This window comes from Garra rufa, chromosome 3 (assembly GCF_049309525.1).
Source record: "Garra rufa chromosome 3, GarRuf1.0, whole genome shotgun sequence".
NCBI classification, from domain to species: domain Eukaryota; kingdom Metazoa; phylum Chordata; class Actinopteri; order Cypriniformes; family Cyprinidae; genus Garra; species Garra rufa.
In genome coordinates, this window is record NC_133363.1 from 32161989 (window position 1) to 32174568 (window position 12580).

At 35.7% G+C, this 12580-nt stretch overlaps 1 protein-coding gene across 1 annotated transcript; it reads right to left on the reverse strand.

The window, feature by feature from the left end:
* Window positions 1-58: 58 nt before the first annotated feature.
* hrasb (HRas proto-oncogene, GTPase b) lies at window positions 59-9049 on the reverse strand. The gene is made up of 6 exons (XM_073835929.1): window positions 8762-9049; window positions 6294-6427; window positions 5466-5644; window positions 5206-5365; window positions 2720-2843; window positions 59-1993 (listed from the first exon to the last, which is right to left on the reverse strand). The coding sequence occupies exons 2-5, from the start codon at window positions 6402-6404 to the stop codon at window positions 2724-2726; spliced, it is 570 nt and encodes a 189-aa protein (XP_073692030.1). The 5' UTR covers window positions 6405-6427; window positions 8762-9049; the 3' UTR covers window positions 59-1993; window positions 2720-2723.
* Between the last annotated feature and the right edge of the window lie 3531 nt (window positions 9050-12580).

A 12580-nucleotide genomic window follows, 5' to 3' on the forward strand; every position in this document is an offset into this window, starting at 1 on the left:
GTAACCAAATAATATGTGACATTTCAGATATGCAAATGTAAAAAGGGCGCTCAGGAAATCAAAACAAGCCTCTTTATTTGATATCCTTTCATAACACAATAATAACGGTAGGCACAAATCTAATAACATATTGTTGAAAGAAAATTCAATGTTGTCTTTACACACAGACACAAATTTCTTAAAAATACTCATATTTTTAAGTATTAATTGCTGCAAAACCAATATGATTATTTAATACCACAACCGACACAGCCTTTTGGAATTCTCTTTTGTAGGTAACCGCTGTGTTCTACCATTTTTTTCCATAAAAAGAAAACATAAAAATATTTAGTAGCAGCAGTTGGCGTACGACAAGTTCAAAACAGAATAATATAGGATAGGTCACGTGTTTGTGGATTATTTTACTTAATGTGTAAGTGTTACGAAAAAAATAGGCATTAACCAAGTGTTAATGTAAAACAATATTCAATAGCCTAAGTGGCTAACGTTACAATCTCGCCACCTGATAACCCCATTAGCCTACTGTGTGTGGCACCATAGACAGTAAATCCATCACAAAGATCTGGATGATGCCCACAGCATTCTGACAGAATCGCTTGAAGGTCATATCCATAGCTACTGACGTGATTTAAAGGGAGAATCATATCCGCCCATGTATGTCCTTGAGAACAATCAATAGACTGCGAGGAAATAAAACACTCCGCAATCCTTATAGAGAAAAATCATCAAATTTCCACCCGAACTCACTGCTAGTCAGAGACAGGCTTGGAGTTCGTCTGATTCACATAAGTAAACAATAAAAGATCCTTGTTGAGATTTCTGAGAAATCTGTACTTTGCAAAGAAACATGAGCTACTTTTAAGCAAAGATTTAAAAAGAGAAAAGTCCAGACTGGCTCTTCCCTGCAATTACAAGGCCATATGTTGCCTATGAATATAGCATAACTGAAGCTTCCCTCATATGATAATTTACAGTAAGGGTATACAAGCAATCTGGTGTTTTTGTGTATTTTTCAGTCTTTCATAAGTCTTTACTTCCTAATGACGCAACCGTGAAAAATGTACTTCAGAAAGGCATAAGGGGAAAATGCAGTTGAAGATTACAATATGATATACATGTAAAAGTTTCAAGCTTATGCCCTGAACATGAAAACAGCACAGTGCTTGGCAAGAATATCAACAAGGCTTTTCAGTCCAAGCTTGTAGGTTTATAGTAGCTTTGCATTCATTTTCCAACAAGTATGATTATTCTTTGAAGAGATCTTCATTAATCTGTCTTCTTCAGGCAATGCAATTATCTGCAATGCATTTGTCTAATATCGTAAATAAAAAGCATCACAGCTGGATATCTAATGAAGCCACAACCAAAGGCTAACAAAGTCCTGCGCTTTAAAATGTTTGTCCTACACCATGTGCAAATCAAAGACTTCTCAGATGAACCTTCTAATCGTTTATAATCGTGATCTATTGCACTGTAACCTGTGATAAACACTGCATATGACTAAAAGTCCTCTTTGCAAGAGAACGCCATGAATTATGTACATTTTATTAGGTTAGACTTGCTCTAAGCAAATGACAATACAAATCTTTCTCACATCCAGACGTATGCTAATATAACTGATGTAGTATTTCTCTTCTCCATCTCGTAAAGTGTTTTTCACATCCACATCTGACAAAGCAATATGAGAGGTTATTTTCTGAGCTATTACTTCCAGTTAAGAGTAGATAGTTTGTTAAATGTAAATATATTTAAGTGTGACAGCTTCATCCAGTCGTAGTAACTCCAGTGTTGAGACCGTTAAAATGAGGTACAACGTGTTTCATCTCCAACGAAGGAGCGAGACAGGAACATCCCTAAGAGGGCTGCAGGGCTGCCAGAATAAAGATTTCCCTTTTACACAGTCTGCCCTAAATGTCCAGCATCTGTGTAGGTGTTGCAGTGTTTGTGGTCTGGAAGGCTGCACCGCTCTAAAAAGCCACGTCATGCACATTCACTGCAAAGAGAAGGGGAGAATGGAGTACACATGAGCAGCAGTACACAATGGCTTAATTATCCAGGAATACTTGTATGTTTCATTCAGCCTCATCTCATGATGAAAATGTACCAGTGTTCATTTTTCCCCCTTGGAACAGATGAACGTACATATGGTACGTTTTATGTGGCGTTAGTTTTGAACGTGTCACCGCAGTTCTGATTTGAAATGTCTGTTAAGTGGCGCTATAACTCTAATGCTCTGTGGCATTTTTAACGTATTATCTGCACTACACCTAAACCTACCCTATGGTATGAACAAAAGCAAATGTGATGTAAAAACGCAATCGTAAGCATGCCATTTTAGCTTGTTTTTCGATCTCTCATCTTTCAGCTCTTTCATCAAGAGACATGTTTTACACCCAAGGATTCTGCCTCTTAAGTCCAATTCCGTGCCAGCTGAGCTACTGAGCAAGCTTGTTATGTCCAGAAAGTGAAACATATGGAGCTGTAATCATAACTGTGTATGAAAACGATTACAAGTGCTCACTGTTTTACCGCCCCTAGTGTTCATTTCTGTTGGAAACTGCAGTGATATGTACTCATTGGTACATATTTTGCATCTTGCAAACAAGTTCCCACAGGTACGTTTTCGTCATGAGATCAGGTAGGTTTCATTTACTGAGAATCATATGAAGGTGACATGGATTTTAAAATGTTTACCAGGTTACAGAATAAAAATGTTTACCGGATCATGACACTACACAGCGGCAGTTCATACAGCCTTGGCCATTATCATCTGGCGGGTTCAGTTTCCTCAGCTTATGCTGTCTGATTTCACGAACAAGAGTGTAAAAGGCATCTTCTACTCCCTAAAAAGAAACACACACACTAATTAGGGTTTTTCTTCTTACATTCTGGCTGTTGGTGATAGTTTATCCTGAGCTATACATGCTCTTATAAATAAAAGCTCCAAAAAGGGTTTTTGTAGTGATACAATAAGAACCATTTTTGGGTTCCCCAAAGAACCTTTCAGTCCACAATTCTTAAAAGAGCTATTCTCTCTAAACATTAAGAATATTTTAAAGTCCTCATGAAATCAAAATTTAAGTTTTTTGGCTTTTAGTATCAATATATACGCCTTAAGGTTATCTGTAAGCTAGTGTGTTTCAAAACAATGACAAAATTCAAATTTACAAGATATAAGGATTCGCCAATATGGATCAATCATCCATTGCTTCCCATTAAACTTTCTGTCCAATCAAATGCTTTCTAGAATCCGAAGTGTCCCGCCCTCTACACTGCGGCCGAAATAGGTCACTTGTTCACAAAATTAATGTTTTCTGAACAATGAATGGCACGTAGTGCATTATATAGGAGATAGCAAACGATTCAGACAGTGTAAATATGCTTTTCATTGGGTCGAATGAAGTCGGGTTTTGCGCTGCGTCAAACCGCCGCACAGAGCAGATCATATGCACGAGTCAGTTCAGGCTATAAAACATACAGTATGCCACAAAAGTGAGTACACCCCTCACATTTCAGCAACCATTTTAGTATATCTTCTCAAGGGACAATTCTAGAGAAATGAAACTTGGATATATTTTAGAGTAGTCAATGTGCAGCTTGCATAGCAATATATATGTATTGTTCCCTGAAAATTGCTCATCATACAGCCATTATTGTCAAAATAGCTGGCAACAAAAGTGAGTACACCCTAAGTGAACTTGTCCAAAGTGTCAATATATTGTGTTAGCAACAGTGTTATCTCATCCTGGGCATGGAATTGAGTTGCTGGACGTTAGACACATGGTGCTTCTCCACCTTACGCTTGAGTATGCCCCACAGTTGCTTAATAGGTTTCAGGTCTGGAGACATACTTGGCCACCCCATCACCTTCACCTTCAGCTTTAGCTTCAGCTTGCTACCACCACCCTGCTTAACTGTAGGCAAGACAAAATTTTTATGGTACTCCTCACCAGGGCATAGCTACACATGCTGGACACCATCTGAGACAAACAAGTTTATCCTATAGTCTCATCAGACCACAGGACATGGTTCCAGTAATTCATGCTCTTGGACAGGTTGTCTTCAGCAAACTGCTTTCGGGCTTTCTTGTGAGCCAGCTTCAGATGAGGCTTCCTTCTGGGACGACGCCTATGCAAACCGAATTGTTGCAGTGTGTGGCCGCATATGGTGTGAGCACTGACAAGCTGACCTTCTACTTCTGCAACCTTTAAAGCAATGCTGGCAGCACTAATGCATCTGTTTTTTGAAGCCAGGTTCTGCACCTTATGCACAGAATGACTGCTCAACTTTGCTGATCATCCCTTGCGAGGTCTGTTCCGAATGGAACCAAACCTCTGTATGACCCTGACCACTGTAGTGTAACTCGGTTTCAGGGTGTTACTGAACCTCTAATAGCCTTGGCCATCTTTGTGGCGAGCAACAATTCTAATTCTCAAATCCTCAGAGAGTTCTTTGCCATGAGATGCCATGTTAAACAACCAGTGGTAAGTATGAGAGAATTGTACTTAAAGAACCTAATTTTAACTTCTCTAATAAAAGATACACAACTTTGTATGGTCCTGTCAAGCAGACAAAAACATAAACATAATGAATAGGAAATGTGGCTTTTTTGACAATACTGGCTGTATGTGTGAGTTATTTTCAAAGGACAGTAAATCTATAATGCTATACAAGCTGCACATTGACTGCTCTAAAATATATCCAAGTTTCATTTCTATAGTATTGCCCTTTGAATACTAAAATGGTTGCTGAAATGTGAGGGGTGTACTCACTTTTGTGAGATACTGTTTCCGACCCATTTGAATTCTACACAGAATGGTATATTTTATAGCGATACGGATAAGATTGTGGCTGTCATATACTGTCAAATGCAGCTTTAATGAGCTCAACAGCTCTGGCCCAAGCTGTAATATAAACAAAACGCTACTGGCTATTTAAAAAGGGAGTGGGGCTACTTTATATGTCCCACACTGTCCTCCAGTTTCAGTTGAAATAACGTCAACACATAGAATAATGCTGCATGTTTCAAAGCAAATCAGTGGACCATTAATACTCTAAAGAAACTAAAAATGATTCTTCATGGAACCACAGATACTATTAAAGTGCCTTTATTAATAAGAGCGCATGGCACAAAATTAAATTAGGGCAGCTTTATATTTGAATTTTATAATAAAATGTTACATATTTGGTTAAAATGTTTCTAACCTGTCTTGTCTTGGCTGAGGTTTCAATGTAGGGAATACCGTAGCTACGGGCGAGTTCCTGGGCTTGTCTTGTGTCCACAGTGCGTGCTGGTAAGTCACATTTATTACCCACAAGTACCATAGGCACATCATCTGAGTCTTTAACCCTCTTAATCTGTTCCCTTTGGAAAGCAATGCAAACAAATAAACATTAATTGTAATATATTTTTTTTAAATAAGAAACAAAGAAATGCATTTTTATACTTCTTTCTTTCATTTAACCTGTACTGATGAATGTCCTCAAAAGACTTGGTATTGTTGATGGCAAAGACACAGAGAAAGCCCTCTCCAGTCCTCATATACTGGTCTCTCATTGCACTGTACTCTTCCTGGCCTGCAGTATCCAGGATATCCAATAGACACGTCTCTCCGTCAATCACCACCTGTTTCCTATATGAGTCCTGTGAGGAAGAACAGTGCATAAATATACAATGTAAGATGTCCAATGTTTTGAACATTGATATTGATATTACAATATAGAGTGAAATGTATTCTGTTAATAATGAAAAGAAAGAGAAACTGTGGTCTGTTTGAATAAAGTGGTGGGAATGTTTTCCATCAATGACATATTGATGTTTCATTATATTATATTTGAAATTAGGAAATTAGGAACCTTGTACATCCATGTAACCTTTCAAACAGGGGAAAGGTTCTTTATAGGCGAAAAAGATTCTTTAGATTTTAAAATGTTCTTCAAAATGGTTCTTTTAGGAACTGTTCAGAGAAAGGTTTTTTGGGGAACCAAAAATGGTTTTTCTATGGCATCACTGCAAAAACACCCTTTTGGAAGCTTTATTTTTAAAAGTGTAGTGCCATATTTGTCCATCAAAAATATCTTAATTTGTCTTCCGAAGACAAACAAAAGTCTCATAGGTTTGGAATGACAAGAGGGTGAGTAATTCATGACAGAATTTTCATTTTAAGGTAAACTATCTCTTTAAATTATAAATACATTGTACGTCAATATGTCAAAAATATTTATTTCAAATAAACTAATAAATATGAGACAAAGTTAAATGACAGAAAATACCATCTTGGCCTTTGGTTTACCTCAATGGTTGGGTCGTACTCATCCACAAAGTGGTTCTGAATGAGCTGGATGGTCAGAGCGCTCTTGCCCACACCACCTGCACCAACCACCACTAACTTATATTCCGTCATTCTCACTGCTGCTGTGTCAGAAGCTGAGAGGAAACAAGGAACAAGGAAATCTGAGAAAATCTTGTCATTACAGGCCTTCCACTTAAAACAGTCTATTGGACAAATTAAAATGAGCTGATGAGGAAATACATTGAAAACTTTCAAATGGGGAAACCAGTCAACATCTATATATAAAGTATACCAGAGTTTCCTGGAGTGAAGCACTCATCCTGCTGACAGTTTTTAACACAGATGAAATTACGCTTGTGTCGTGTGACGTAACACTAGACAAAAAGAAAAGCTATTTTAGGCTGCCAGGGGAAACTTATACAGGACTTTCCCTGACAGTGATCTATTTGTGTTATTAGTTAAAATGCTTGGTGCAGTGCCAAAAAAATCTATTTCACTCACAATCTGTGTGATTTCATTCCTTACAAAAGTATTCTGACATCCTACTTAATCAAATCACAATTTGATTTTTGCTTCTTTTTTTCATTTTCATTCTTTTTTTTAATAAGTAATAATTAATCGTGATTAATTGCATTTAAAATAAAAGTTTATGTTTACATAGTACTATGTGTGTTTACTGTGTATGTATTATGTATGTATAAATACACACGTGTATATATTAAGAAAAAATCTGTTAGATTTATATATTAAAAATATTTGTTTATATATAATATAAATTATATACAAGTATAAATATATATGTGACCCATGGACCACAAAACCAGTCAAAGGGGTAAAATTTGTTAAATTGAGATTTATGCACCACCTGAAAGCTGAATAAATAAGCTTTCTATTGATGTATAGGACAATATTTGTTCGAGATACAACTATTTGAAAATCTGAGGGTGCAAAAAAATCTAAATATTGAGAAAATCCATTAAAGTTGTCCAAATGAAGTTCTTAGCGAATGCATATTACTAAACAAACATTAAGTTTTTACATATTTATGGTAGGAAATTTACAAAATATCTTCATGGAACATGATCTTTACTTAATATCCTAATGATTTTTGGCATAAAAGAATAATCAATCATTTTGACCCATACAATGTATTTCTGGCTATTGCTACAAATATACCCCTGTTAATTAAGACTGGTTTTGTGGTCCAAGAACACATGCATACAAATATACACAGTACACAGACATTTAGTATGTAAACATAAACTTCTATTTTGAATGCGATTAATCACGATTATTCATTTTGCAGCCCTATACAGTAGCTATTTGAAAATATTTTCTAAACAATTTTTTGTGACTTTTATATATCCTTACCTGTAGAGCATGTACCTATAGTATTTAGTTAACCAAATATAGGAGTACAATAAAAGGTTATAAAACAACTGTTATATGGGTTATCTGAATCGTTGCGCACTATTTAAAAAATATATTAAAAAAAAAAAAATCAGTCAAGCCATCAGGTTCGGCTGTGCTCAGTGGACGCTGCATCAAGTATTCCATTTGAAAATCTATTTTTAGCTCTTCCACCTGTCATGTAGCCTTACCTGTGAAAATCATTTTCTTTTTTTCGGCTGGAAGTTTGTCCAACTTTTATATAACTTTTGGGCTCTGGATCATGGTAAAGCATCAGATAAAGCTTTGAATTCGAATTATTGACTAGAATCCAAAATGTTTTTGATTATAAAATTAGTGAACGTACTGTACCAGGGGTGTCACCCTTTAAAGACTTCGACAACACAACAACGCACACACCCTTACTAATATATAAAATATCTATACATATACATATGTGTGTGTGTGTGTGTATACATATGTGTGTGTGTCTAGTGTGCATATAAGAAAAAAAATTCCTATTTATTTGTCCCATTATTGCTGGAATACAATGACATCACCTTTATTGATTTCTCAGACGATGGGCAATGTAAACAACGTGGTCATTTGGGTGAGCTAATCTCTGCTAGCCTTACAATACATATAACGGTAACCAATCTGTATGATAATAAGTTTTAAAAACGTCCCCAAACACCAATTAGAGTACAAAAACTAGCCTTAGTCAAACGTCTCTGGCTCTGTTGGATTAAATGAACTCACTCCTCCTGCATCGACCATTATGTCCATGCAGAACACCGCTGTATGTATATGAGTATTTGATAGTTGTACAGCTACAAAATGTAGCAAACTAGAGATGAATGGAATTCAGGCGCGCTCACTGATTTGACGCATTTGTTTCGTTTTTCACATTCACCACAGTAGTAGTAACGTTAGTTCTCCAGTTTCGAGATGCTGGTGAAACGATTTATGCCCTGACGCCAACAAAATGTTCCGTCCAGCGTCTGCAAGGAACATTTTGTTGCTGCTGTTATTCCTGCGCGACACACACAGCATAGAAAGACAGCGGCTGGACTACTTACAAAATACACGGCGCTGCTGTTCGCTCGTCTCGACGACACTCAACACAAGTCAATAATACGTCGACATCCTTCCCGCTGCTCCTCTCAAAGCTCTGCTGCTCTTAACTGTTTTCGTCATTAGACAGCGCGTGTTCTTCTTCTTCTCGGGCGGTACAGATTCACTGAAGCAGATGCGATCAACACAAACATTGAACAACGAGCTGCCGGTGTGCGTCGACTGATATGCTCTGTGTGTGTGTGTGTGTGTGTAGGGGGAAGAAGAAGAGGGCGCTTAGAGCCACAGCACACGCCCAAACCCTGTGTGTCTCAATACTCTCTCTCTCTTTCTCTCTTTCTCTCTCTCTCTCTCTCTCTCTCTCTCTCTCTCAGCCTTACTTACATTACAGGTGGGCTGTCTGATGTTGCAAAACACAAAAACAACATCTGCTTCTTTCTTTCTTTCTTTCTTTCTTTCTTTCTTTCTTTCTTTCTTTCTTTCTTTCTTTCTTATTATAGAACAATGTCAATAGCAAAGTTGTTTTTCAATAATTCTCTTATTCTTTCTTAAAAAAAAATAAACAAACAAGTAGTATAAAAAACACTAGAAATTAGAAGACAATTTAAGATTATAAAACATTCAATGACTCAATTAAGAAAAAAAGTGCTTTGCCCGTATAGCAAATCAAAAAACCCTGGCAATTAAAAGGAAATTTCAGATTATAAAAGGAAATTAACTTTGAAAAATGAAATAAAAAATATTGTAATTCCTTCTTTATTTTAAAAACAATAAAAAATACATTATGAAAAATTAATATATAAAAAAATTATTTGACAAAAAACACTGAAATTCAAGGGAAATTTCAGATGATAAAACATAAAACACTTGATTACTGAGCCTTAAAAACATTTATTGTAATTCTTTTTTTTTTTTTTACAGAACAATGCCAATAGCAAAGTTGTTGTTTTTCAGTCTCTTTCTTTCTTAAACCCTTCAACTGCCTGCTCGACCAAATGGTTGAGCACATTTTGAGTCACTATATTTTATTAAGAGGAGTACCTAACTTAACTTAAGCTGATTGAGCCATCTCTACCATCTGGTTGAGCTACGTAATGCCAAAAAAATCCACTAGATGTCATTATGTCAATCAACAGTACTTGTGACAACACTTCTTCTCTCATGGATGTCATAATCAAAGAAATCACTCCTGCCATGTGAACTGTTTTTGGTGAAATTTTGCAAGGTAAGCATATTTTTTGGCATATTACACTGTAGGAGCCCTAACTTTACCGTTGCCATTAAAAAAACTTCAGTATGTTTTCAATAATTTTTCAAAAATGTGACCCTGGACCACAAAACCAGTCATAAGGTAAAATTTTACATCATATGAAAGCTCAATAAATAAGCTTTCTATTGATATATGGTTTGTTAGGATAGGACAATATTTGGCTGAGATGCATCTATTGGAAAATCTGGAATCTAAGGGTGCAAAAAAATCTAAATACTGAGAAAATGCATATTACTAATCAAAAATTACATTTTGATAGGTTTACAGTAGGAATTTTACAAAAAATCTTCATGGAACATGATCTTTACTTAATTTCCTAATGATTTTTGACATAAAAGAAAAATCAATTATTTTGACCCATACCATGTATTTTTGGCTATTGCTACAAATATACCCCAGCGACTTAAGACTGGTTTTGTGGTCCAGGGTCACAAATGTGCTCAACCAAACGGTTGATTTGTCACTTTATGGTAAAGGCAGAAATGCTAAGCTAATGTTTTCAAATCAACCATTTCTGCAGTCAGAATGGACTATTTGCTGATAAATATAAACTTCTGATCATTCATAGTTATGAATATGACACAGCTATTGTTATTTCCTCATGAATATACTTAGATCATTTCTTAAGTATGTCTTTTTTTTGCCACTTTTGGATATTTTTTAAGTAAATATAATGAAATCATAGAATTAATGTTTGAAAAACGTAACGATCAGTTGCAGATACTTCTTAAATGACAAATACTGGTGTATTAACATTAACATTTTAAGATTGTTATTTATTTGTTTGTTGTTTTTTTGTTTGTTTGTTTTGTTTTTTACAATTACTAGATGGATGTCAACAGTTTCTATGGTAAAATAATGCAGACTCTTCAGGCCCTTGTACCAGAAAACCCCCAAGAATCTGATGCTGATTTCAGTGATGTTGATGACCACCACCAAAGAAACACTACACCCCAAGACCCTCTCTCCCAAAACCGCAACCAGATGTGCGATATGACAGCTTGGGACATTGGCCACTACTCTGTGACAAGCGGGGGCGGTGCAACTACTGTCCGAGGGGTGTGTCAAGATGGAAATGCCAAAAATGCAATGTTTTCCTGTGCTTGAATGCAAACCAAGACTGCTTTGCAGCCTTCCACCAGAAATAAGAGGGTTCTCATGTTCAGGAAGTAGTCGTGCTGTTGCACCACTTCACATGATGTTGCTGAAGACTGCTGACCAAAAGTGCAAAAATGCAATGTTTTCCTTTGCTTGAATGCAAACCAAGAATGTTTTTTTACAGAACAATCCCAAAAGCAAAGTTGTTGTTTTTCAGTCTCATTCTTTAGTAAACGTGTTCAGTCTCTTTCTTTCTTAAAAATAAAAATAAAAACAAAAAACAGGATAAAAACACTGAAAATTAGAAGGAAATTTAAGATTATAAAGCACATTCAATGACTCTACTTTGAAAAAAAAAAAAAATACTGTAATTCCTTCTTTGATTTTTTTAACATTTTTTTTTCATTATTATACAACAATGCCCATATAGCTAAATATATACATATATATATATATTACAAAAAAAACAACACTGAATTCAAAGGAAATTTCAGATGATAAAACAAAACACTCAATGACTGAGCCTTTAAAAACATTTATTGTAATTCTTTTTTTCAATCAATTTCTTTCTTTCTTTCTCTTTATCTTTCTTTCCCATATAGCAATAAATAAATAAATAATCTTTTCTTTTACAAAAACACTCAATGACTGCCCCCTAAAAACATTTATTATAATGCTTTTTTTCAGTTGAAAAAAAAATCACTGACAATTACAAGGAATTTTCACATGGTAATAAAACACTTTTTCCCCCAAATATCTTTTTTCTTATTTTTATTACAGAAAAAAAATCCATATAGCCAAGTTTTTTTTTTTTTTCTTTTTCTCATATATGATCACTACATTAATTTCACGCATTTCAAGAAAATACAGAGTTCTAGAAGAAGAAAAAATCCACACCTAAGTGAAAATATTTAATAAGCACGTGATACAAATGTATCATTACTGTCTTTCTTATGGATAGTGATTACTTCTCATCATACTTAAATACCTATCATGAGGTAATTTTCCTAACGCTCCACTAGGTGGCAATCTTTCATCTCCGAAGCCTCAAGGCTCACACTTCCAGTCCCTATTTAACCTCAAATATATTCCAGACATCTACTTCAGTTATGGGACTGCAGTCATCATAAAAACAGAGTCAAAGAGAGTAAAGAAAAATCATACCGCTGTCATCCCCTTGTCAATAATCCTTGCGCTTCTTGTCTCCTCCTGCTGAAAGGCAGCCAGAGAGTCACATGGCCTTTTGTATGACGACCAGTGCGCGTTTCATTGGCTGATTTGCTTGAAAAAGCATCCGTCGTCAAGACAACCAAGAGCCGCAGTCCCACTTCACTTGTCTGGCGAGGCCTTGACAAAGTCACACAGATCCTTTTTTTACCTTCTGCTTATTGTTTCACTCTCTTCTCTCCTGTGAATATCAAGAGTTTGTAAGAGGTAAGTCAATAGAAGAAATGTA